This window comes from Stegastes partitus, unplaced genomic scaffold, assembly GCF_000690725.1.
Source record: "Stegastes partitus isolate 25-593 unplaced genomic scaffold, Stegastes_partitus-1.0.2 Scaffold90, whole genome shotgun sequence".
In the NCBI taxonomy this organism is placed as follows: domain Eukaryota; kingdom Metazoa; phylum Chordata; class Actinopteri; family Pomacentridae; genus Stegastes; species Stegastes partitus.
The window spans coordinates 239,215-266,695 of record NW_007577821.1 but is presented as its reverse complement, the minus strand read 5'-3'; the positions used below and the strand labels follow the sequence as shown (position 1 = coordinate 266,695).

Below are 27,481 nucleotides of genomic sequence, written 5' to 3'. Positions count from 1 at the left end.
CCTTGTGTAAACTTGGGACAGCAAGTGTTCCAGAATGCATTTCGCGCCAGCCAGCGATAAAAGCTGAGGAGAAAACTTTCAAAGGTATCCCAAGTTTTTTTTGTTTTTGTAACTACTATTGTTATTGTGGCACATAATGTAGTTTTAAGATTATTTTAGGTGAGAAAGTGGTCGTATAAACGTCACGTCTGTGGTCAATGCATCAAGATAAAGCCTGCTCAACATTTAGCTCCAACAATTTTGGAGATGTGAGCGTCCCGGTTTGACAGCTGTGACGGCGGCCTGCGTTTGCAATAGCCGCCGAGAGCAGCCTTATGTCGACAAGACTTTCTGAAATCTGCCGCTGGCTCGCTGACTGCTGGGAGACTCCGCAGAACATGAGGAGCTCCATCCTGGACCTGAGCTCCGCTGAAGAACAACCGTCAGAGCCAAACTAAGCCAAGCTAAAATAATATTGCCACATTATTTATTATTTATTTTATTTATTCTTCTTGTCATTTCCACTCTTATTTTTTTATTCTTTTATTGATTTGTTTTTTGTAATTTGGCATTCTCACTATTCCATATTTATGCCCTGCGTGCTTAACAATAGAAGCAATTCAAAGTAACCAACTTTGGGTTCTGGGAAACTTTTGCAACCATTTGTCACTAACATTTTAGAAACTAAAAGATTAAACAGGTAATTCAAAGAAATAGACATCAACTGATGTTAAAAATAAAAATTTCAAAATTCAGTTTCAGTCCTCGTGCGGTGGTTCTCAGTGTGCCTTTGGCTCCATGTGCCTGCCAGTATGAGTGTTTTTTTGTTGCACGAGCATACATGTGCATTTGTGTGATTGCGTTCTGCCAGGCGGGCAGGTGCTGTGGTCGAGAAGGACGCAGCTGTCACCAGGCCGTTCGCCTGTCTGGTCAACATCATGACAACAGCTGCTCACTGACCCTCACGAATGGTTGCAACTGTCATCTGCGCACTGTCACCCATTTCCAGCTAAAAGAGAGCTCAATTCCAAGACCTTTCAAGGGCCCCATTTCTGTAGAGCTGTATTGCAAGGCTTAAACACTGGTAAATGAGTTGTTAATATTCTGAAGTCTTCCAGCACTTCAGTGTATTTTATACTGTATCGGTAATCCTTTATTTTCAGTTCTTCTGCTATGGCTGTTAAACAGAGGATTACTGCACCTAGAGAAATGATTTCATCACCATAAACTGCTGCTGCTTAACTGCAGTAAAGCAGTAACTTTTCAAAATAAAACATAATACATATTGCTGTAATACATCTGCTTAGTCCAACTCTTGCAGAAATGGTCTCAAATGATAAAAGAAAAAAAAAAAAGGAGTGAGTGACAGCAGCGGCATCCATGCATAACAACTGCATAGAAAAGTACGTTCTCCACAGAGAATAAGGATTGACTGGATGACTGAGGAGCTCTTGCTTGATGCAGTGTTTTTATTACCCAGTTGGTTAAATTCTGTGTTATGTGGTCTCTGTGAGCGAGTCATGACTGAGTCAGCAGCCAGAAAGTTTGTCATATTTTGAGGGCCATTTGGTCCTCTGCATCAAAAGGTGTTATTGAAGAATGAGTGTGTTGGCAAATGTGTCAGTAAAATCTGGTAACAGTCACACTTGCTTATGTGGAGGTAGGAATATGTTGTTTATCTATTATGCTTTATCCATTCCAGAGTTGTACTTCTCTGAAGTTCTTTTAGAAAGTTCGTTCTTTTAATTTGGCCTTTTAATGAATAAAGATCTTATTATGGTATAAAAATAAAATAAAATAAAAATGTGGTATGATAATCATCCATGCCATCTGCTTTTTTTAACAAAAAGAAAAAAGTCAAAACCCTCATTTCTCCAGTCTCTGGAGCTAAGATAGTTTCATTTGATGTTTTTTTTAAATATTACAACAAAAGAAATAAATAAATAAAATTCTGTACCACCATACTATGAGGGGTAATATTACAGAGTGAGCCTGTGCTCTTTCCTGTTGCCTAAATTAATCTGAGCATATTGCCTCTTAACTCAGTTAAACCCCTTTTAGGACATAACAACAGACTACGAAAGACCATCAAAACAAGCCAGTGGTTGGACCCAGATTTTGGGCTCCCTCATTACCCTGTCTGGCTCCAACTGGCTCCCTGTCTGACTGATATGCTGCGTGCAAGTTTAGAAGAAGACCTGGTGGATTAGTTGGTTCGCTTTAGGTGATGTTTGACAGCAACACTGGAAGCTTGGATTAGTGGGAGTTTAGGGACCTGCGAAAGAGGTCACTGTGGGGTAACCATCTGTTCAGGAAGAGCCTTCAATTCTCTGCTGGACACCTCGACCTGCTCCTCATTTGCCTGGGGACTCCTGTCTCTCCATGACAACTCCAGGAGAAGCAGCCGAGCGACTAATGGCATTACTTTGTAACATGTGCTCATTAAAGCTACTGACTGTGGCCACTAGGACATGTACAGTCATGAACAAAAATGTATGTACACTTGAAATGGCCGTGCATATTATGATAGGCTTGAGTTTCTAAGGACTCCTTCACTCTAAATGTTCAAATTAGAATAAAATAGCTTTTGTGTTATCGGAAAAAAAAAAAAAGCAGGAGTCTTTGCTTATGTTGTGGTTCACGGTAACTTCAAACCACTGAAAACAAAATTACTGTTACAAACTTAGTACGTTTCCATTAACAGTCTTTAAAATCTCACTGCCACATCACCTTACCTTGTATAATAATTCAACTGTGAAAATATTGCATAGCTGAATTAACTTGTCTGATATGTTGAGAAGCCTTTTTAAAGCAGAAATGACACAAGATTTAAGCAACATTAGGCAAGTATGGGTAACAAAAGAGAAAAAGATGCTCAAGGATGTCATTGAACACCATGTTCGTCTGAAAGAGAGAAGCTTAAACTGAATAACTCTATTTATAAGATTATTTTTCTTACAATCTAGACACATTGAGGGTTGCAAGGGCCCAGAAACAGATTGTTATGCTATTCAAATGTATCCTCATTTTAAATAGATATTTGTACAATAGCATCAGTGGAAACGTTTCTCATATTAATAAACCAAAAACGTAAAAAAGTGTTCTTTTATTTAGAACTACCCAGTCGTTTATAAATGTCTCTCAATTTGAACAGCTCCAATAGTTTGATATGAAAATACAATGACAATGTCCTGAAGGTATAAAACTGTGTAATACTAATTAAACAGAACTGGAACAATGAATACATTTCAAAGTTTTACTCTTTGTCAACCGCTGCTAAACTGTAGTTACTTCAAATTAAATACAAAAATAATGAGAATTAGTTTCACCATGGCTGCCATAGATAGAGATTGTAACTTAAAGTCATGATAGTTTATCAAAATCACTGTATTCTGCACATCTCATTTAAACATTTGCCAATAATAAAGCTTTTGGCACTCAGAAGCTTTGTTAGCTTTGTAGTTCAACCTTAGTTCTTTGTTTGTGATTTAAGGGAATATAGATATGTTATGCTGCACAAAAGATATTAAAAATTCTTTCTACTTGTAGCCATGGTTGTGCTGTATGTCTGTGTAGATTTTCAGATGATACCTCTCATCCAAAAGGCCCCATGCAGTTCTGAGGAACTGCAGAAGCTGAAGAAGCATCTTGGATGAGAAGTGAAACATCTTTAAGAACCTACAAGAGAAGTCCAGTTGATTTCCATGAGGGTTCTAGGATTACATGGTTGTGCTGTTTCCATAGAGGTGCACGACTTTGTATAAAATGTAAAAAAATGAACCCACAGTGAGAAAAATGTGGCAGGAGTATAAAATGCCCAGAAGCTGCTTGGGGTTGAGAGGGTTAATACATCAGAAATAAGAATTTAATAACATAATGTAGAGTAGTATAACACTCACAGGAGCCTTTTACTTTGGTGTTAAAAAGTACTGATTGAACATCCTTTTAATCAAATATTGCAGTTCAGTGCAGGAGTTATACTTACAACTTTCAATACTTTCGTTTATGTGAAAGATGTGAATACATTCTCTGCCACAGTAGGCCTGGTGCCTTTAATTGCACTTCAGATCAAGTCTGAGCACATACAACAACTGTGCTCCTTAAAGGAAGAATTTAAACTTAGACATCACCAGCAAACAACACACCAGCAACACAAAGGTAGACACAGTGTATCTCCTGCAAATGTACAGAGCTGCATTTATATGCAGTTATTTGTATTCGTGTTTATGTTTGGCTAACATTTGTGCTACCCCACTTAAATGCCTAGCTGGTTATTACACACATGGCAACTAATTGTACTTATAGTAGGAACATACTATAGAGTTCGTGTTTCAGGCTTTCATGTCAGTCCTTTCAAGCTTTAAACAGAATTACAAAACTCTACAACAGTCTTGATTTGAGAGATTAAACCAGCTCCTGAATCAGACAAGAAAGATGACAACTACAGTAGCTGTCAATTACCAGAGGCCTCTCCATAGAAGTCCTCTGATTGAAATCAATACATTGTTCAATGGGAGCAGTATTTGCCAAGGTCTGGGTGACTTTATTTACACCTCTGTTAGAAGTTGCCATCACTTTCAAAATGTACGTGATTACATGAGTCAGCCAGTGTACTCCTGATGATGAGATATTCCATTCATCAAGCTGGAACTATTGATTTTTACATGGGTCTTGTTAAATACGTTGATTATTGGAAAACATGAAGTTGTTCTTAATGAGCTTCAAGGGAATTTTGATGTAGTTGATTGTTTAAAAGGCATTGATTTTGGGCTTCTTGGTTGTTTGTAAGTATTTATCTGCAGGGGTTTTTTTTGTGGGCATCTCCATGCTTTTTACACAAACTAAAAATACATAATTGTTTTTGTATTGTGAAGACTTTCCACCATTTCACATTATAGAATAGTTATCTAACATCAATAAAAAACTTTTTATTTCCCTAGAGCCCCCAGTGCCTATTGCACCACCCCAGCTGACTGCTGTCGGCGCCACCTACCTTTGGATTCAGCTGAATGCCAACTCCATCAATGGGGACGGTCCAATAATTGACAGGGAGGTGGAATACCGCACTGTTTCAGGCACCATGTATGACCTACAGCCTGTGGACAAGACCACACACAAGATTGGCCACCTGGATCCAGACACAGAGTATGAGATCAGTGTTCTGCTGACCAGACCTCTGGAGGGAGGCACCGGAGCCCCTGGACCCCCTCTAAGGGCAAGGACCAAATGTGCTGGTAAGGCCGAAAATACAATTACTTACAGAACACCACTGGGATGTTTGGGAAATTAAACATTATGCCATTTTACAGTGTCGCATGAAAAGGCTTAAATATATGTTGTTTTTTGTCATGTAAATCCATACAGTATCCAAACCAAATGAAGTATTACACACAGCAAGATTCACTCTAAGCTTTACTAGTGAATTAGAACCGACAGCAACAACCATTACATCCATCCATTTTTTCCCTGACAGATAAAACATTAAACCAAGGACACCTGCACAATGCAAACAACTTCAAGGTGCACCACATCTGTGTGGTAAGGCTGTGAGCACATGTACCCTGGCATACGGCATTAGGTTAACAATAAAATCCTATAGGCTAAACTCTGTAGTAGAGTTACATGAGTCATGCGCGAAAATAGGCGCAGATGATGAAGATGATGACGTTTATGCACCACTGGGCTGTGACATGTATAATTTTCATAACTTATACCATCTTTGTGGTGAATCTTCAGTCTGCTAATTGCGAATGTTTCAGCTTGTGAGTCAGTTATGACCCAGTGCCCAGTAGGTGTGTCATCCAAAAATAAGGTTAACATTTGTTCTAGCCAAGAGCTCTAACAACTAAAAAAACAAAAACAAATAAAAAATAAAGAAATAGTTTCATTGGCAGTACTTTGCACAGATCCAACACAATGATTGTCTGATATAACACAGAACAAAAGGGCCCCATTTTATTAAAAACACAGAGGGAGATACCAGATTTTACAACAATCATGTGGTAAAGAGTGGTCAAAGCAGTTCAAGCAGTCCATTCATTTAGCCCTTTTTCTTTATTATTATTGCCTCAAGCCTGTTGTGTCTGAGTTTGTACTGTGCCTAATTTACTTTTACAAACAAAACATTTAAAAAAAAAAAAAAGATTTCTATCTTTACAAATTACCCCCTGCATACAATAAATAGCCATCAGGGCTCCATTGTTCGTACAGCTCTATTGTGTTTTCTCCAAAGCCTCATTACATTTGAAGTAACTAAGGGGATCTTACAATTGCCCAACATATATCATTGCCAGTTTACGTGGTAATTATTTTGCTATATTAGACAAAGCTCCCTGTGCTCTCATTGTTTCCACCTATAGATTTTTAATATGACTTTTTTGGCCTTTTACATACCTTGTCTCTTTTCTAAGTAATGTATTCTGCATTTAGCACAGCATTGCACTGTTTCTAAGCACTATTTGTCAGACAAAAACCAAGCACCTTTAAACCAATGGAATGAAAAGTAAGCCTTTGTAACTTTCCCTTGCTATTTGGAACAGCTCAGTGTCACATAAGTGATATGATTTATCAGCCCTTGCAATAGAGCAGAAAACTGCCCGACCACATGGTTAACTTTATAAATACTTGTTTATTCTGCCTAATTCTTGTCCAAACAGCCTGTGAGCTTCTTAAATCATCAAGAACACAGATTGATATGATGTCTGAGGCATAGTGGCATCTTAAATTTGGACCATTATATTCCGAGTATTTGAACTCAAACATGTACATAAACACACTGAGAATGCTTGATGATATTGTACAAATTGCCCTTCTCACAACATTAAACAGCTAAATTCCCTTGCTGTACCAGTATGCCAACTCGAGGAACAAAACAAACCTAGCCTCAGCAGTTTCCTAGGCTAATGCTGTTTGGTGTCCAGAGAAATGCTGATGAAAATCAGTATTTTCTTCCTTCTCTGCCCAGGGTGTTACCTCCTCTCCCCACTGTGAAGGTCATGAGCTCATTCATTTTTAGTGTGGTTGATAGGGATGAATGGCCCTACCTGTGCAACCTTCTGAGCTAGGCCCGGCTTCTGTGGGGGTCCTGCCCCTTAGCCACCCCGCCGGTCACAGTTGGGGAGATTGATGACCCTGGTTCCTGAAGTGTGTTTGAGGAAGCAGCTCTTGATCTTGTCCAGTTCTCTGCTAGTCCTTCCCACTGACAGGCTGGGCCTCAGCAGTGCTCCTAATTGAACGGTTAAGACTCACAGGGCTGTGTGATACATCACTGTTGATACAGACAGACCCAGAGACCAGCTCCCCCTCTCCCTGCACTGCTGTCTGGAGGCGCTAATGAAAATCTGTGGCCACTTTAGAATACTGCCTCTCACATAATTATTCATAGCCATGCTTTGGTCACTTTGCGAAATGAGCAATGTTTCTGATGACAAAGGATGTTTTAATTCAATCTTCTGTAAAATGGAGAATGTATAATGCAAGGACGCCACCAATTCAATTCAGAGGCTGGAGGAAGAAAGGAGTAGCCTTGAAAGGTTTTCTTTTCCATGAAGCACTTCCATTACTCTCCCAGTGAACAACAAAAGGATGTCTTATCCAAGGCTCTGTGATTGCTTTAGGGGGTTATTTGTGGGTTTCAAGGGTTTGCAGAATGATTCAAAACAACATTTTGCTGTTGCATATCGTCATGTCTTTGGACGGTTGATGTTGAATTTCACAACTTGTTAACTTTTGTCAATTTCCCCCCTTTTCTCCTCGCAAGTATTTGGTGTCCGCGCTCCCCCTCCATGTGAAATGTGTGTCTCTGTGAAGTTGTTTACCAGTTGAGAGTCCTCCACGCTTCGAAAGTGTTACTTGAAGAAACACACTGTATTATCAGGTGGTGCCCTAGGATCACAGCATGGTGCCCTGCATTTCAGCAACATTATTGAGAGACCATCTCACACAGAGAGACCATTTCCAGCCCACACTAGGACGGCAGATAAGGAAACCTCAATGTACTTCTGCAGTTGTGCTTCAGATCTGTGTGGTAAAGTGTTAGCCACATCTTTTTATTTGTTTTATTTTTTTTGGAGTTTAGACAAATCAGACAAAAAGTCATCTGTTTGTTAACTGACTTAGTTGACAATTTGTTTTTTTTAATAACCATTTTACATTGATTTGAGTGAGAGTAAAGTCTGCACATGGGATTTTTTTTTATACACAGCACTTATTCTGATGCAGCAGAGATATAATTTCATACTAGTTGTCATGGTAGAAGAACAGTCTGTCACAGTCTGTCCTGCGTGTGTCGTCTCCACCCTGTGGCCTCGACTGTCCCGCTGGCTCTTGGGTGCTTTAAAAATGGCAGTACATGATGTCCATGCTGGGTCCAAACACCTGCTCAGATTCTAGCCTCTGCCAACTCCACATCTCCATCTATAAGTTCTCTCCATCTGCACCCTGATACCACGTGGGAGTAGTCTCATCTGTTTGTTTTTACTTTGCCATTCTGTTGCGCTGAGTGCTATTAAACACAGGGGAATCAATTAATCAGGGATCAGCCCTTGCTTAAATACTCATTTATATCAGTGGAGAGTGGGGAGAAGCTGCGCAATTATGTTACTCACACCAAGGTTGGTTATTTGCATTTATCCTGCTGGTTAATTTGTGAAATGCCAGGTCTATTTTGATGCAAATAAGAATGATGCAAGTCTACCAAAAATGAAAATGGTAGTTGCGGTAGAATCGTACCAATCCAAGTACAATACCAATGTGACATTGATGTGACGTCAGATAATCGTGGTATTTTTTTTCCTAATAACATTGTATTAAAGAATGGATACTAATTCTATGGAGGCAACCCATACAACACTGTGGTGTGTTTCAACAGGTTTTTTTTGTGGGTTTTTTTAACTGTTATTTAATAGTTAACAATAGTTTTGGAACATTTTAATCATGTATTTGTTAATTAAACAAATCTTTCTATTTCAACATTACAAGAATGTGTGAAATTGGGCTCCACACTCGGGAAGCAGTGTCATCATATACAATGAACACATATTTGGGGGTTTCCAAGAGGTTTCTAAACACGCCAATGGAGTAAGTTCTGAAAAATTAATTCCCTGCAAAAAAAACCCCAAATTAAATACGTTTTGAGTATATATTACGTTTCTGATGAACAGACACTAAAGTAAACCAGGTGAATTCACAGCTGAATTCTTGACATTTATTTCTCTGTCTGTATGAGCATCAGGAGCTTTAAAACAAAATGTTTTAGCAAGAACTTTGAGATGAAGCTCAGTTTGTCTCTAAAAATTCAAACATGATTAACTTGGAGAGTATTACCCAAAACTCTTCACTGTTTTTGCTTACATTCTCTCTTTTACTTTGTAATGTCAAGTCCCATATTAAACTTTACAGTTGGCTTTTTAAAAACTACTTACTATTCAGTTAATTAAAATATGATTCTTACCAAGGATGTTTTGTTCCTTATGCAAACAGCAAACCAGCCACAACATTAAAACCACCTGTGTACATTTGTGTAGGTCTCCTTCCTCATTTGTAAACTTCACAAAGTAATGTCAGGGTTGATGTCATTCCTTTTTTCTGCCATTGTTCAGCTGCCAAAATGGGCTTTTGAAAATTGCAATCTACAGTTTAAAAGGCCTCGTATTCAAAGTATACTTAATACGCCAAGAAGATTTATTGATCTGATTTGACGATGGTGAAACTTGCATGAGTCTCTAAAGTCCAAATGTTATAAAAGTAAAGGTGTGACCTTTCTTTGAAAAATACCTTTTTTTTACCTTGTAGTTTAATGGATATAAAAGAGCATAAATAGCTCTTTTTGAAGCTGAATTTGTTAGCAAGCCTACAAGAGGGACCCCAAACTTAAACGCCACTCACCTTTATAGCTCTGTCAGCTCACATTATTTCCAGTCACACTTACCTGAGCCATTTTTTCTCTTGCCAAGCCTTGTCGAGCAAAACCTTAACATTTTGTTAACAAAGGAAGAATGATGATCTGTCAGCTGTAACTGCAATTTTTTCCCCCCTTTCTATAGCTTCATGGATGTCTAAAGGGGAAATTGCCTCAGCGAGATCTAAACCTTTATGATAGTTGCTTTTTTGCTCAGGTTGAGATCGAGCAGATTTGTCTCCCTTGGTCTAAATGAAAAGGAAATTGTTTGCTAGGCATGTGTCTAATTAACACTATTGTTGCCTTAAGCCATGAATAGAAAGTCACTTCACCCCACCATCTTAGATAACACTGGTTCAGTTTGTCACCCACAAAAGCTGCGAGTCATTTGACCTATAGAGTTTATACATTGTCGATGGCAGTGTGAATGAAAAGCCTTGGTTGGAGGCCCATTGAATTTGTGTTCTTTTGTCAGTCCGAGAAAACAGGGTAGATTGAGTTTGTGGTGTGCAGGAAGGTTATAGGAGGACCACAATAAAAGTCTTTTTAACACAGGCAGTTGGAAGTAGAGTGGCCAATTGTGTTCTATGATATTGGCTCTGCAAAAGGCAAATTGTGCTCCTCTCAAGGACACGTCTTCAAACAACTGCTGTTGGAAAGGAAAAGGAAGGTGTAAGAGACTCTGCATTTATAGCTGTTTCATTATTATTATTTCCTTCACCTCCATCACTCCATCTATCTATTCCCCAAACAGGAAGGAATTGAGACTCTGAGAACAGATGTGCACAAATGATACTCTGGTGACATCCACATAAACTTAGTATCTTTCGACTCGAGAGCTGCTTCTTCAGCTCCTCATAAACAATTATCATTGAGGTTGTTTGTAACCTCTACTCTGAAGCCTCAGGAGAATGATAAATAGCAGTAGTTTAGTCAGGCTTGGAAAGATCCTTTTTTCTGCTGTTTTTAAATTTGAACTGAAATACTTCTCAAGGTCTTTAAATGTTTCTATTCTCTGTGTTTAATTATTCATGGTCTATCTGCTGTAATTTTTGTCACAGATTTTCTCCATCCTTTTGCTGAATTATAGATGTCCTATTCCCCTTCCTAGGCGTCCAACAAGCACTCAGTCAGGTTGTGTAATGCTAGCTGAAGAACATTTCTGTGTCTCCTCCTCAACCAAAGGACATGAATGTCAGGAAGGCTGCGATTTATTCCCTATATTCACCCAGCTAGATAGCTACATCTTGGGTCTCATATATTTCCTAAGTAGGTGGATCAGAAAACGCAGCAACCATTTCACAAAGTCAAGCGATTCACTTTGATTTACACGGTGGGTAACACCCTGAGTCTGAGTGCGACACATGCAGGTTTTTTGGCAACAAATGACAATGGCACACAGGCCATCTGGGAAGTGCTGAAGTTGAAGAATCACCTTAGTAACCTCCCACTGCTCCTGTACAGATTACGTCCCCATTGGTAAATGAAGGCTTGTGTTTTTCCTGTTTGTAAGCCCTAACCATAGTCATTTACCTGAGGAACCTGCACACAAAAGACAAAGCCTGGTCTGACAATATAGATGGGTGTGTGGGCATGTTTATGTGATAAGACAGATGGGGGAGGAGAGGGTCATTCTACCTGTCACTCTGACCCCAATCACTGCACAGCATATTGGTGGAAACAAAATGAAAGATTCATTTAATCACTTCCACCTCCGCTGCCTCTGCGCTTCCTATCAACTGGCTGTCCATTTGTTTTCATCCGGTCGGTGGACTCACGCTTTCCTTCACCTTTTGCCCCTAAGCCAGACTTTGTGGGTTTGTTCTTTCAGTTGACATTTTATATTGTTATATATTGAGGTACTTATTCCTTTTTTAAAAATTTCCAACAGAGTTTTTCATTCTGCAATCAAATGTTTAACTTTTTTTAGGAGCTGCAGGTGCGTAGTATTTGAAGCAAAGTGAAAAAAGGTATTTGCTTCTTGTGGAAACGTTTAACAGTGGCAATATCATCTTAAGTGTTTCACAACACTAGTTGCAGCACAGTGCCTATTTTATCTCCACTTTGCTAAATGCTGTTGTCATCATGAATGAACTGTAAAACCCCTTTTAGCTTTTGTGATCTTTAAACTATGGCATCGCCTAGTATGTTGCAATAACATGATTGGAGTAAGAAATCATTATTAATTATTAAAATGTATCCACTAGCAAAGATTTGCAGGTGCATCTCAAACAATTCAATTCAATTCATGATGTTTTTTTTTCATAATTTAATTAGAAAAGGTAAACTTTCCTATTCTTTTCTACTTCATATTCTATTTTCAGATTTTTTCCCCCCTTTTATTTGTGATTATGGCTCGTTATTAATAATAATCAGAAATCCACTGAAATTATTAGATTGTTCAATTTAAGTGAATTACTTCTCAGTGTTTACGCACAATCACAGGAAAGACTGCTGACTTGAAAGTTGTCCATGAAACGATCATCACCCCCCCTCCACAAGGAGGGAAGGCCACAAAAGGTCATTGCTGAAAAGGCTGACTGTTGGCAGAGTGATGTATCGAAGATTATTAAAGGAAAGTTGACTGGAAAAAAAACAGTGTGGGAAGAAAAGGTGCACAAGCAACAGGGCTGACCACAACCTTGAGAGGATTGTCAAGAGAAGACTCAAGAACTTGGTAGAGTTTCACAAGGACTGATGCTGGTGTCGGTGCATCGAGAGACACTAATCACAGACGTCTTCAGGAAATCGTTACATTCCTAACATCAACACACTCCTGAGCTAGAGACGCCAGAATTGTCCTACCTGACCTAACGAGAAAAACAACTGGACTGTTGCTCAGTGGTCCAAAGGCCTCTTTTCAATTGAAAGTAAATTCAGCATTTTATTTGGACTTCAATTAATTCATTAATTACAAAGCATCTAATTAATCAGATACATTTTTAATCGCATCCCTCCACTAATATGGACATATGCACACACTCGCATGTGTTTACATTCACCAGCCACTTCATTAGGTACACCTTGAAAGCATGATTCATGACACCAGGCCACCTGTCCAGGTCTGCCATTCATGTACCTGTAGGTGGTTTCAGCAATTTTGTCTGCAGCTATGCAGCCCCATACGCAGCAAGCTGTGCTGCTCTGTATGCATTAAGGTTTTTAGCAGTTTGCGCTACAGTAGCTTGTCTGTGGAACTGGATCACAGCTTTTGCTTCCCTTGAATTCATGAATCTTGGGCACCCATGCCTCTGTTGTCAATTCAGGTGTTGTCTTTCTTTGGAGCACTTTTGGTAGGCACTAACCTCTACACACTGGCACCATCCCACAACAAGTGCTGATTTGGAGATACTCTAAACCCATTCTTTTATCCATCACAATTTGTCCCTTATCAAAGTCTGTCAGAGCCCTACACTTGTCCATTTTTCCTGCTTCCAACATGTCAACTTGAAGAACTGGCTGTTCACTTGCTGCACAGTATATCCCACCCCTTGACACTTGCCATTGTAATGAGGTAATCAATGTTATTCACTTCACCTGCCAGTGGTTTTAATCTTGTGGCTGATCAGTGTGCAGTCTAATCTCTCTCTCTTTCATTTGCCAGATTTGCTTTGTTCTGCCTTATGTGATTGTCACATCCGAGCCATTGCTATTCCAAGTCTGTGTTCCTCATGTTTTCTTGTTTGAATTCCTCATGTATGACTTTGCTTTTTCCTGGATTTTTGCCTTTGCCAAACTCCCTGTTTTATTTGCCTGCCCATTTTTTTGAACCAGCTTTCTGAGGTAAAGCCTTGTAAACTTTTTCCACCTGCCTCCTCTGTCGTGCATTTGAGTCCTACATCCTGAATTGTGACGGACTAAATAACTTTGAAAACGTAAGAAACTGGTGTAGCTGTGTGGAGGTGTTAAAGGAGATTTAGACTTATCTGTCTAACTCGCTTTTATTGTTTAGCTATTTGTTTCTTTCTTTTCATATGAACAACCACATTAAGTACTATGAACATGTTGCAGGAGAAGAAGTTTGACGATGTGCACAGCTACATAATAGTTATATGATATTGCATCTCCACCCTCCATTGAGGGCACAGAAAATTGTGGCCGCCAAGGACAGTTACAAACAACTTTCTGCTGAGGTTGGAAAACATGGCAACTTGAGCTGTTAATGTTGTAGGGTCTAATTCTGCCAATAGAATTTACAAAGAAGTGATAAGGACACAGGACTCTTTTGTTTTTTTATAGTTTCTTTGTTCACATAGTTGAGCTTGTTGGCACTTTTGGGACAGCATACAATAGCTGTTGTTTATGAACAAAGACAAGTACTGACTTGATACGACTTGACAGCCTTAAATCTTTTCATACATCATATGTGCTGGTAGTGTATGTCTTACTCTCTCTCACACACTTTCTGTCTCTCTATCTATTCAGTACTGTGGGAAGGAAGGTATTCACCCATTCATCTCCACCCCTACAGCTTCAGGGGGTTCATCAGACAAGGTGGCAGTCCGGTCTGGTCCAGCGCCAGGGCTCATTCATTGGTTTCAATTTGATCCAGAGCATTGTAGGCCCCTCCGCCCCCCATCCTCACCCATCATGGCAGTCTCATTTATCATGAGGCCTATAAAGAAGGTCTTGACAGAGTGAGGAGCAACCACCACCATTCAATAAATCCTTGTGATTATCCACGCCTCCAAGGTGTATGGGCAAAGTGCCTGTGTGTGTGTGTCCTGAGCATGTGGGCATTTGTCTTTGACTTGATAATGGGTGTACAGGGTGATGTTGTAACACAAAAGGGCCATGTACAGTGCCTTGAAAGTGCTATCAATTATAACATATGTACACGTGTCAACTCCAAGGCCTAGTTTGACTTGTTGCATTTGATTGCAACAAAAACCTTGGTATTTCCACCCTCTGTCTTGGCTTTTTTTTTCTCCAGTCCTCCCACCCACACATTGACTCCCTTCATCTCTCCCTCTTAACCCCCTACTCTTTCTTTTACTCCAGAGAATTGCATAGAGGAGCACTCTAGGTGGGTGATTGTCGGTTATCAAAAGCTGTCATTACCGCTCGCTTCTGTGGGATATGAAAATGATTTCCTAAGTGTAAAACCCTTGTCATTACCTCAATGGTCGCAATGCTATCAGTGAGATGTAATAGAAAAAGAGGCAAACAAATGCGCTTCCAGTCCACCCAGCTCAAACAGAACAGAATGAATAACACACAACAATGGAGAGATAAGTGACGGCAATATCAGGCCTCACTGCCTGGAATGGAACACTTTACATGAAAACATCCCTCCAACCAGGATTTAATCTTCGCAGTCTTTGACAATAGTGCCTGCATGTGACAAGCACTGGCTGACATTCTCCACCAAGGAATCCCACCATCAATGTGAATGTGAAAGTCATGGCATTTCTCTTTTTCATCTCCAAACAGCAAACACTCCCTCCTCCTCCTCCTCCTCCTCCTCCTGCACCTTAGCATCGTTTCATCCTGATGAGATGCTGACCAGGCTCGGAAGCCACATTGACTTGCTGATGGTTTCTAATCATTGGGGATGTAGTCTTTTCTTCCTCCCTCCCGAATCCGTTTGCTGAGCAGGGAGATGGAAGTCTATGCCAGCACTAGGCTTTTCTGCTCTTAATCGATACCGATCTGATAAAGATCCTGGCTTTCCGAATGACTACTACATCGCGAAGCCCGAGGAAGATCTGATAAGTAAATTGTTCTTCTGTACATATAGCCAGAAAGATGCTGAGGAACCAGGCGTGTGCTGCTGTGCACGCATATGGAAACTTCTGCTCCCACAAGACTGTAAACACACTAGAAAACAGACACTGTTCCCCTTCTCACACACACACACGCACACACACACACACACACACACACACACACACACACACACACACACACACACACACACACTTGTCTCGCAGTAAAGTGGCTGCGCTCCAGACATGCCCAATTTGTTTCCTTTCATCCAGGACTAATGTCTTGTTCTACCCAGGGGCTAAGTGCACTATTTGAAGCCCCCTCTAGGACAGGCAGTTGCAACATGCGGTTATTTGTTGTTTTTGTTCCGTGTTTTGTGAAATCATGTTATCACTTCAGCTCCAGTAGCATGTACGCAGGGCCCGTTCAAATTAACATTGGGCAATAATGTGCTGATAATTTCTAAAAACGTTATTTAAATGTCACACTGTAATGACAAAAAAATCACAAATAGTTCTATGTAAATGTCAAATTCAAATTATTCAATTACATCGGCTTGTGTGGGGCAGGTGATAATTTGTCCACCGCTTGGAATACCAATCTGGCTCTCACTGGAGCTCATTCTGTGTGCCCTGGCATAAGATAGACCTCAGTAATTTCCTGCTCCAAGGGATGCTTTCATAGCCATTATTATAACTCTATTCTGCTGGAAATATCTGCCGTACTAGAGAGATATTAGAGTCATATTTTCTGTACTTTTGCCCCAATGTCGGCCTCCGTGTGTGATAGCTTGAGAGGATTGTTAGAAAAAAAAAAAAAAAAGTGGTATGGATTTCTACAGATAGCCTGTTATTCCTTGTTGTGATTTGTGCTTGTGCTTTTGATACTGAGCCTCTTACTGCTTGGTCAATAAAACTAAACTAGCAGTCACAGCAGACTTTGGTAATAGGCTCATCTCATCAGTTGTCATTCATGGGCCTATGGGCCTATTTGAAAATGGCTGCATGGCCTCCATCTATGCATGAAGGGATTTATAAGGGAAATAATCCATTCACTGAGACCATTCATTTCAGATCAAGTGAGGGAGACTGGAACAAGGTTTTTTTTTTTCCTTTTTTTTGAAAGTCAACCATGACCAGGTTCTAAAATGGATTGGGCACCTTGTTGTTGATTCAAAAAGATGATGTCATTCTGAGTCATGGGTTACAAGTTGTGATTGGCGGTCCGCCACAGATCCTCATATTTTACTGCCGCCTTCAGACAGCTGCCATTTGCACTACAGGGAGCCAAACGGCAAATGAACAATTAGCCTTTTTTGGTACAAAACTCCAGACAAAGATGATAGAGTAATCATAACAGCGGTTTCCTGAATTTTCAATATTCATTTATGTACCTTACCTATAACATGTGCATCTAGGGAAAAAAAGAGAATGTCTCATGCTCCTACCACCAATAAGTCAATTTAAAAGTGTACAAGTAGCTAGTTGCTTTCCCTTATTTCATGTTTGTTCTTGTTTGTTTGACGAGGCCTATTTCTCTGCAAAATTATATTTTCCTCTTGCATACCTTTCTGGCATCTTTCCATTGGCCAGAATTAGGGTGCAGTGGACATTATCTATGATGTTCCACAAAGATGGGAGTGTGACATTCTCCTTGAATGCTCCAGAAATGAGACTTACTCTCAGCCACTCGTGCACGTCTGCTTGAGATTCACACTTTGGTGCATTTGTCACTTTGAGAGCATCTGGTTTAATTTGATTTCTGTGCCTGGCCACCCTGCAATTCTCTGTGCTTTTAGTGTAACCGTTGCCTACTGAGTGCGGCCAACAGATAGTTCCGCAAATAAAGGGGTTTAAACTTCTATTTTCTGGATGGCTTTTCCAACATTGCAAACGATTTGAAGAAGCCTGTTCTCCTTTGCCAATTCTTCCCAATTCTGTGTTAGAATCTCTTTTTTTTGGTTCTGATAAAATTTGTTAAAAATGGCAGCACACTTTGAAAACCGATACATTTATCTGCAGTTTGAAAGTAGTGTGGAGTTGGGTTTCTTATTGTATATTACACCTTCATCTGAATAATTTACTCAGTCATTCCAATTTTCAGTTCAGTTAGGGGTAGATGTCTTTGGTCATCGTTGGAGGCCAGTGCTGTTTGGAGACCCTTTTTCCAGGATGACCTATAGAATTCAAAGGAGTATGCCGACACAACACTGCAGAAAGGTTCCTTATAGAAATTTAAGCATTTTTATCCTCAACATCTCTCAGTCAGTCAATAAGGTTTGTATTTTTCCTTTCTGTAAAGGGAAAAATGTAAACGTATACTTAGAGATCCTTGAACATCATTTGCCTTTTTTCTTATAAGAAGCGTTTTTCTCCATTTTCTAGACGTTACTTCATCCTTTGTAACCCTTTGTGTATTTCATATGTAGTGTACATCAAGATCCCTTCCCCCATCTGTCTTGAACAGCTCTTTCTCTGCCTTCTTCAGACGCTTCTGATGCTGTTTAATCTGTATCCATTGTTTCTCCGTGTGATATCGACAAGCGTTCAATCTTTCATTCATCCCGGAGTCTTTTTTCTTTTTGAACTAACCTTTCTCACTCGTACAAGCTTCTGTCATGTCACATGTCATGACCTAATTCTCTCAAACCATTCATGTCTGTCTTTTAGATTTTCTGTAGTGCGAGATAGGACTTTATCTCATTCCTGTATTTCAAAGGATTTCCAATAAAACAATTGGCAATTTTATTTCAGCCGGTATCCACATGATATAGAAATGTAACAAAAAGAAACATTTAACAGAATCACATTTGGAGGTTACCAACAGCGTTGTTTGCAGGTTCTTGCTTGTTTGTTTTTTCCTTCACACAATCTGTAGAAATGAACAGCCTGCTGAAGCTCCAGTCCAGGTTCCCCTCATGCACCTCCAGAATGTTAAACATGGCTGCCGTAGCTGCTTCTGAATTGCTGGACTGTGTCTCCTGGGGAACGGGAAATTGAGCCCTGGCTCTTCCTAATAGGTGGTAAAGTGTTAAGTTCCAGAGAAATGGACTGCGAATTTAACCTGGAATGGAAATTGATCCCATTACCTTGTGCTTGGGCTGCTTTCCTCCCATGTGAAAGGAGAGAGGAGAGAGACAGCAAGAGGAGAAAATAGATGGGAAAGCAGGATGAGAGAGAGAGACAGAGAGAGAGAGAGAGAGAGAGAAGGGAGAGTCACGGAAAAGGCGATGGACAGAGAGAGGAAATTGAGAAATGGAGGGAATGGAGAAAAAGAGATGGAAGGAGAGGCGATGGAAGGAAAGTACGAAAATGGAGAAAGTAGAAGAGAAAAGGCAAGGCGATATAGAGTGTATGTGATTAGGGGTGATAGAATGGCAGTGGGGGTTGTCTCCTGCTCGGATTGACAGGCTGGCTGACTCTGTATCAGTGTGGTGCTAATAGCTGACCGCCACTGGGCGAGATGGAAAAGAGAGTGGAAAAGGCAGAGGACAAGGTAGAAGGAGCAGAAGAACGGCACGCTCTGAAGGGATGATACACCTCCTGCTGAGGGTTTCCACCAACAGACTTGTGCTGTCTTGGTGTGTGCAGCTGCTGTGAGACTCAGTTAGCAACGGTGATGGGGTTTGGCAATGCTCAGTATCAGGCTGTGGCTTTGAAATTTGAAAATGTTTTCTGGATATATGAACTACAAACAGAAGAAATGCTATTTGAACGAAATAATCGATAAATTCTGAGGTGTTATGAAAAATCTCTTACAAGATTTTCTTTGACCCAAAGGAACGGAGCCTTCTCTGTGCCATGGCAGACAGCTCAGTCATTTTTCGATTTTACTGAAACTATCCGACAATACCTGCCATTTCATATGACCTCACTGATTGTCTTGATGTGTGCTCACACTTTCCTCCCTCTGTCCATTTTGCCAGAGCCCATGCACGGCCCGAGGCGGTTGGAAGTGGTGGACATCCAATCCAAACAAGTGACGGTACGCTGGGAACCTCTGGGCTACAATGTGACGCGCTGCCACAGTTACAACCTGACCGTCCAGTACCGCTCCAGAGTGGCTGGCAAGGAAGAGACCAGAGAGGAAGTGTGTTATGACACACAGAGCCGCAATCCTCAGCACACCATCCACAACCTGACGCCCTTCACCAACCTCAGTGTCAAGCTGGTGCTGCGCAACTTGGAGGGTGTCAAGGAGAGCACTGAGCTGGAGGTTCAGACTGATGAGGATGGTGAGTGAAAACAAATGCATGAAGTTAAACACAACTGAATCCACCCAACAACTACAGTGTATGAGAACAGCACAGAAGCTATTAATACACTACTTTATAACATACTGTAGTGTTGTTACTGCAGATAAAAGCACATTTAGTCTGTATAAACATAGTTTGTAAGTAACTGTAACTCCTTATGTGAAGCATCCTCTGCTGGTCGACAAACAACAAATCATTTCATCACCTAATATAATATTACTCTAGTTGAAATCATAGAAAATGACATTTTCATTCTTCGGTTTTGAAATAATTCATTAAACTTTATAAATCAACGAGTGGATGATTTGTGCATTTGTATGAACATTAATAATCATTTACAGTGACTCCAGTCATAGAGGCTGACTGGTCATGTTTGAAATATTTTTATTCTCTTCTGTATGTCTCAGAAAGTTGAAGGTGTAGAGTCAAAGCCAATCCTCTAGCACCCTCACAACTAGTTTGCCTTCCAGCTTTACAGGCCCATTTGAATGTTAGTCAATTTGTAAGTTGAAACTAAAAAACTAATAGTCATTGAGCCCAAAATTTTACAACAATCCTGCCCCCTCACTGCCTACTTCCTTCCAAATTGAGCCACTGAGAAAGAGCAGCTGCCTCGCAGCCTGCCAGATTTCTTTACTTTCTGGAGTTGCTTCTGCTAATTTCAAAATGTCCCAGCCACGAACAAAGCACACAAAATGTTCTGCTGTTGGCTGCCAGAGTGAACACAAGAGTGTTCATGCACTTCCAGCATCTGGGGAGCTGAACAACCAAAAAATAGGAAACTCCTTAGTGTTGGCATGTTGTGCAACACTAGCTTTGATAGTGTGCCCACTAATCAGAACTCTGTGGATATTGTACTGCTGAGGGACATTGAAAGAGGGTGGAATCTTAGGAGTGATTTGAAACCAATAAGCAAGGACTGACTGTAATCCTATGTCCCCTGTTGTGCTTCAGTGAAACCTAAACTGCGTTCACGCTTTACATCTGTTTACTTCTCTCCTGCTTGCTGAGCCTTCAAATTCTGCATTTTATTACAGCTCAATTCCTACTAAAGCGCTTTTCACTTACACATTATTCTGTTGTCAGACAAAGGAGCAAGTGTGAAATAATGATTGAAACGTAGCCCAATAAGACTGTGTGTTAACCGACAGTCACTTCATAACCATTTCCAAGCTGCCACTCTGCACCTCCAAACTATGGACTGTATGAATGCAAGGTCTTCTGACAAGCTCACCTTATACATGTCTGTCTGCAATTTTGGCAATATTTCTAGTTAAAATGACTGCTTAGATAGAAAGTTAGAAGCCATAGAGAGTTCTGGTCTCATACATGGTCAATAAATTAACATTATTTCATTTCCCATGTTTAAGTGTTTACAAACTATTAACTAACAGATTAAAATATAATGTGACCTAAAATTCCTGCTAATGGAAACATGTACTAATTCTCTATAATAATGTAGTGTGGATAATTTTAAGCCATTAAAATTAAATGAGCTTTTAATGTAACGCCTGCTCAAAAGTCTTACTGTTATTACCTTGCAGTAAAAATCGCAGGATGTTTCCAAAGATGGCATTTAGAGCAGGTGAAAAACTTTTTGAAGGTGTGATATTTTGGATGGACAGATCACATTCACCTGATAAACAGCTGTAAGCAAAATCTGGGGTTTTCCAAATAAAATTCAAAAAATTTCATGAGAGCATAGAAGTCAGAGAGTAAGCCTTTGTGTTGTGTAGTTGTTTCACCTGGTTCAAAGATTAAAGATCCTCTGTGTTGCCTCAGCAGACACAGGAAATGAACTCTATAGAAGTCTCAAGGAACCGCGGCCGCCAGATAACAAACAGGCTCAGCTGACGAAAAGAGAGTCATGTCTGGCTCAGATATCTCTGGTTAGAGACTTGAAAGTGACAACTGTTTCTCACTATCTGACTGCTACGTGTTTCTGTGGATCTGTGTGTTTAGGGTCCCGTGAGAAAAAGTGTACAGACAGCTGTAGTTATGTTCTTCAAGTTTAAATCTTGAAATGAAAAAAAAAAAAAAACATCTCCACATCCTCCTGATTCGCTTACAGAAAACATTTTACACAAGGGGTTAAAGGACCAGATCTCTTTGGCAGCATCACAGTGCAAGTAAACATTGCAGAAAGATTGAGATTCTCACTATTCCCATGGGGTTACAAGTTCATCTTTGTTAGAAATACATTTTTATCTGCATGTAAAGTGTTCAGTTTTGTTGTAAAACACTTGTCTTGGGTAACAATGGCTTAAGATAATCTGACAAGTTCCAATAACATGAGTTTGACTTTGGCTCGTGCCCATTTGTGTCGTGTAGGTTTTTGAAAAGCTTTTTATTGATGCTTGGCTGGGTAAATCTTAATAGAAACGGCTAAAGCGAGTTCCATTTAACTTTTATTGACAACATTATAACTTAACAAACAGCAGAATATGTTTTAATGACTATCGCTCAAGAAACTCTTACTATGTATAATTTCTCTGAAATATTTTTCTTAAAAATGCTCAGCCACAAGTTTTGAGAAACAATCATGTCTATGGTCATTTCCCACAGTGCCAGGGGCTGTTCCTCTGGAGTCCATTCAGGGAAGTGCCTACGAGGAGAAGATCATCCTGAAGTGGAGAGAACCAGCTCAGACCTATGGGATCATCACTCAGTATGAGGTACAAAAGCACCAGCATTTGCAAAAAATTACAAAATGGAGTGTTGATCATATTTTAGGATGGTAAACAGACTTGGTTCCTGGATTAAGATTTGTTTTTGTTTTTTTCCCATCCACCTTTCTTTTCATATCTTAGAATCTTCTGCACAACCGTGATGGGCAGCAGTGTACAGAGCTGCTAGAAAAATGTTAAAATTGATTTTTTTTGTTGTTGTTGTTGTGTTACTTTGTTTTATAAAGCAAAGACTTGGATGAACCTGTTAGTTGACCGCACAGCATATGGGTACCTTGTTGTATGAAGTGGGATTTACTTTTTCCAGTAAATTGGACTACTTTAAAAAAAATAAAATAAAATAAAAAAAGTTTAACAAAAAATAGATTTAAAGAACCCAGTCTGGTACCGGTCAGCTCAATTTGCAGATCCAGGTTGGAGTGATTCCCCTAAAATCCATACTTATCTTCATTTTGGTAGTCCATTTTTGGTACACTGGTTAACTTTTAGCTGTCCTCATGAAGTTTAAAATTTTAAATTCATGCTAGAATCAAAATAATAATAGATCAAGAAAACAGCTGAATTCAGCAGGTTGGTTATTAATTCAATTCAATTCAATTTTGTTTGTATAGCACAGTTTACAACATGTGTTATCACACAGCACTTAACAAAGTAAGGTATAGACCTTACAAATTATTATTATTATTAGTTCAGGTTTTACGTTAACTGACTCTGTGGTTTATGTTATTACTGTGTTTTTTCCATTTTGAAAAAATCTTTGAATCTATGGCTTTGGTAATCTTCTCATTTTCCCCCATGTCAGGCTGGTATGTTGTTTTTAGTGGAATATATCAACAAGATAAGCTGTAGTTGAATTAGGTCAGTCTGTTAAAAGTATTAAAATGAAACCATCTTAACTAGTTTTGATTAGACCAGTCACATAAGCTCTTTGTTATACTTCTGGCAGAGCTTTGACATGAATCAGTGCATTAGGTTTGCTTGATTCCGGGTATTTCTTTTTCAACCTCCTTTATGAAGTACTATCTGAGTGTGCTTCACTGTTCATTGTTTAGCTTGAAGAGAATCAGCTGCAAGCTTCCGTCATCTTATGTCTTTTAACACTTATATGAACGCTGAAGAAATACAGTTTCTGAAACAGACCTCAAACACATCACAATTCAGCACCAAGCAGCTGTTGACATAAAGCTCTCCACAAGCCCTGCACGCCTTGTCCAGGAGCAGCACGGAGTCTTGAATAATGCAGCCTCCACACACTCACAATAAATGTACACATTGATCTTAACCAGCTTAAGGTGGAAGTAATTCTCCAGTCTATCCTTTAGATTGATTCTCCTCTATTTATTTTCCCTCTTGTCACTGTTTGCCAACACTTGGTATTTTGACTAGGTTAGCAATCACTGACATGACTGTTTCTCATACAAAAAGAGCAGATTGAAAAGAAAAGACAATGTAAATACGGCTGCTATATGCTCTGTTCACTGCCATGCCGTCAGAAAGTAAATATTGTTTTCACAGCACAAAGACATTTTAATCAAAGCAGGAACATCCTATAGTCAGAATCGTACCAATTTCTTGTTTATTCAAATGTGTTGAGTGCAGTGTTATGTCTTGTGCACAGTTAAGAGGTGCCAGCAGAGTGCAGGAAAACAATGTCCATAAAAACGGTAGGTTTACCGCATATCTAATCCCTTTTAGAGCAACATGCTTTAGCTGTTTATCTTTTTAAAATTTCATGGTACATGCAAAGAGTTCAGAGCAAATGGCATGGTTTGCATTGCTGCTTCATCAGTTTCACTCATATTTATGCTGAGACAAATGTGTTTCACTGTATAAAAGGCTATTATATTCATATACTGCAGCAATTACTTCTCTGTGTCTGTCTTGAAAGCCTTAGCAGTGCAGTAATGTGTTGAGTTAAAGTAAGCAATAAGTCACTGTCATTCTGCTATTTCCAGGGTTTGGTATCTAGTAAAGCTTCATTATAGATTTTCCAACGTCACTGACAATATTAGGAGAAGATGTGTTTTTAGTATATCGCATCACCTTTTTTTTTTTTTTTTAATTGGGGTGCCTTGGGGGGAGTTTGTTTTTTGGTTTGCGGTTTGTTCCGGTTTTTTCCCCTTCCCCTTGTTCCGGGTTGTTTTGAAAAAGTAACCCTCAATGTATTCTGCTGGTATTCCCCAGAAGTTGCTTCTTATAAGTCAGGACCTTGCTTTGATTTGACATTATCAAAGAACTCAAAGTGAAATATATCTGACAAGGCCTGATATCAAAGAGATTTCAGCTCCATTCCTTTTTGACCATGCTCTGTCAATGCTGTTTTACCGGCAACCTTTCCAACAGATATGAGCCAGCATCTACTAAAAAACTATACAACAGATTTCCAGTTGATTCTTATCATCACCCCTCATCAGCGATATTGAGGAATATAAATTCACTGTAAAATAGAAGTGTGTTCATCACAACAGTGCAGTGGTAAATACAAGCTGGGCATATCATCTCCTTTTAGGGAAATAGCGTCTTTACACTGTATGATAATAAACTGTATTGTCCAAAAAAAAATACAAAAACAAAAGTACTATGAGGTAACGCAATTTACCTTAAAAGCCACTATTGTCACCATCTTAATTTGATGACGGGCCAGAGTGTACATTATTTATTTTTTATCAAATTATTGTTATTTTGCTTCATAAATAAAGGTACCTGAGATGATTTGTAATTTATGAATGCTTCATAAATTTGACATCAACCTCCCTCAGACATAAAATTCAAACTGGTGCGATTTTAAAAGCTTAATATATCTGGTCAAATCAGCCCAAATTAATTTGCTCAAATATTTTCTATTATTTTCCTGTCAGTTCTATTATGGTTGTAAAAACCTGTCCATGTGCCCAGTCTTGACAAGTCATTTCAAATTTCTCTCCCTGAAATGTTATGATATAGGATTTGGCATCACAGACTCATTTCACAGACAAAGACTAAATGAGAAGGCCTCGAAGCATTTCAAAACTTGATGGACACAAATTATGCAGCACTCCAAACTCCCTTTGTGTTCCTTAATTGGAATTATAATGGAGGTTTTCCTTTACGAGCAGAGGCATTTTTTTTGAAGTGGGACTTTACAGTTATTCAAAATGGATATTAGCAAAATACACTCACCTTAATGCTTCCCTCCAGAGCTGCCTGTGTTTATTAATGGAGAAGGAATACATTACGTGTATTTCCTCTCTCCTTGAAACCACAAGCTTGCATCAGCTTTGGCTTAAAAATATGTACCTCTGCTTTTACAAGTCGAATGTAACCCCAGTAATGAGACAGCCTGTCTCCATAGTCCTTTCATACCACACTAATTTTGGAAATAAGCATAAATCCTGGTTGACATGAAGTCAGACGCTCATGCACAAAGCGAGATCGTTCACAGACTGCTCGAAGCACTGGCTTTAGTACTGAAGCCAAATTCCACACAGCAATCAGTTTTTGTTATACACGTGCACGGCATCTTCTTTGATGTGTTACATCAGTGGAACACAATTAATTGCGTTAAACATCAGTTTATATTTTATATGTTATTTTCCACATTTGCTATATGGAGATATACAGTACATGTCAATACTACTATTTTTTACTCATTCTAACAGAATATAATAGTAAAAGATATTCGAAAGATATTTACTATAACAATACTGTCTGTTTTTTTTTTTTTTTTATTTTATTTTATTTTTTGCTGTACTGTTGCATTAATTGCATTTATTTGTGCAGGTACATTAAAATAGAATGGTAACTCAAAGGCATACAAGTGAAGAAGCACAGCATAAGACTTTCAAAACTACTTCATGGCATTAGTCTTAGTGAGTAGTGCAGAAGAGAAAGAGACTGGAAAAATGTGATAACAAAGACCATGAGTGGGATACAAAACCTCAGCACACTAAGTACAGTAAATGCTTTAGTTGGCTGAGCCACTGGGATGCCTAAAACACAAAATGTTTTCGTTGTATGAATACAAATCCTCTTCTTACTGAACAGTGCTGAACGCAGAGTACCAGAGGCCACTGTGAGAATATTCATTTTCTTCCTTCCTAGATCTCCTACAAGGCGGTGAGCTCCTTTGACCCTGAGCTAGACCTTTCCAACCAGAGTGGGAAGGTAGTGAAGCTGGGCAACGAGACCACCCACATGTTCACAGGCCTCTACCCAGGATCTACGTACTCCTTCACCCTGCGCGCTAGCACAGCCAAGGGCTACGGCCCCCCTGTCATCACCCAGTTCACCACCAAAATTTCAGGTCAGCAGGGTCAACGGCAAGGCCAGTTAGTGTGTGCATGGATGTCGAATATGTAGTGTACCAGCTCCTGCTGCTAGACGTTTTTAATGTCCAAATGTGTAAAAGCAAAATGTAATGTGCTTCTAACTCAGCCAAAGTTAGATAAAACTGCCTTTACTTGTGTCTCAGAAGGTAAATCCTGCCTTTTTGTGTGTCAAAGCATTGTACCGACCAATAAAAATAGACAATTACTATCCACTATATGTGAGGTTAATCACTGAACCATTTACATAGTAAACTAAACAAAGTAAATTATTGCCACTCCTGTTTGGTCTGGTTATTACATTGGCAGCATTTAGCAGAATTACCCGATTAGTCATATAGAAATTGTGTTTTCATCAACGGTGCCTGGTGTAATGTAATGAAACAGATTGGGATGATGATCATGGGGCTATGGTTTGCATTTTTTCCTGTTAATGTGTACATACTTAATTCTTTTGTCACTCCAGGACATATTTCACTTCTCGGGTATTGCCATGTTTAATGATTAACCCTCTAAACCCCAAGCAGTTTTTTTTTTTTTTTTGCTCCTGTCACATTTTTACTCACTTTGGGCTCATTTATCACTAAAATATAAAGTGCACCATTATAGAAGCAGCACAAATATGGCTAGAAGGAGAAAGAACTCAAGA

The 27,481-nt window shown here is 39.4% G+C and overlaps 1 protein-coding gene across 3 annotated transcripts in view; it reads left to right on the top strand.

The window, feature by feature from the left end:
- The window catches only part of LOC103353947 (protein tyrosine phosphatase receptor type M), a 169,666-nt gene that overhangs the window by 67,124 nt on the left and 75,061 nt on the right, over positions 1-27,481 (top strand). For all 3 annotated transcript variants that reach the window (XM_008277149.1, XM_008277148.1, XM_008277147.1), the window contains exons 7-10: positions 4,920-5,213; positions 19,512-19,820; positions 22,407-22,516; positions 26,609-26,810. In XM_008277149.1, coding sequence (XP_008275371.1) covers positions 4,920-5,213; positions 19,512-19,820; positions 22,407-22,516; positions 26,609-26,810 — 915 coding nt within the window. The remainder of the gene's footprint in view (positions 1-4,919; positions 5,214-19,511; positions 19,821-22,406; positions 22,517-26,608; positions 26,811-27,481) is intronic.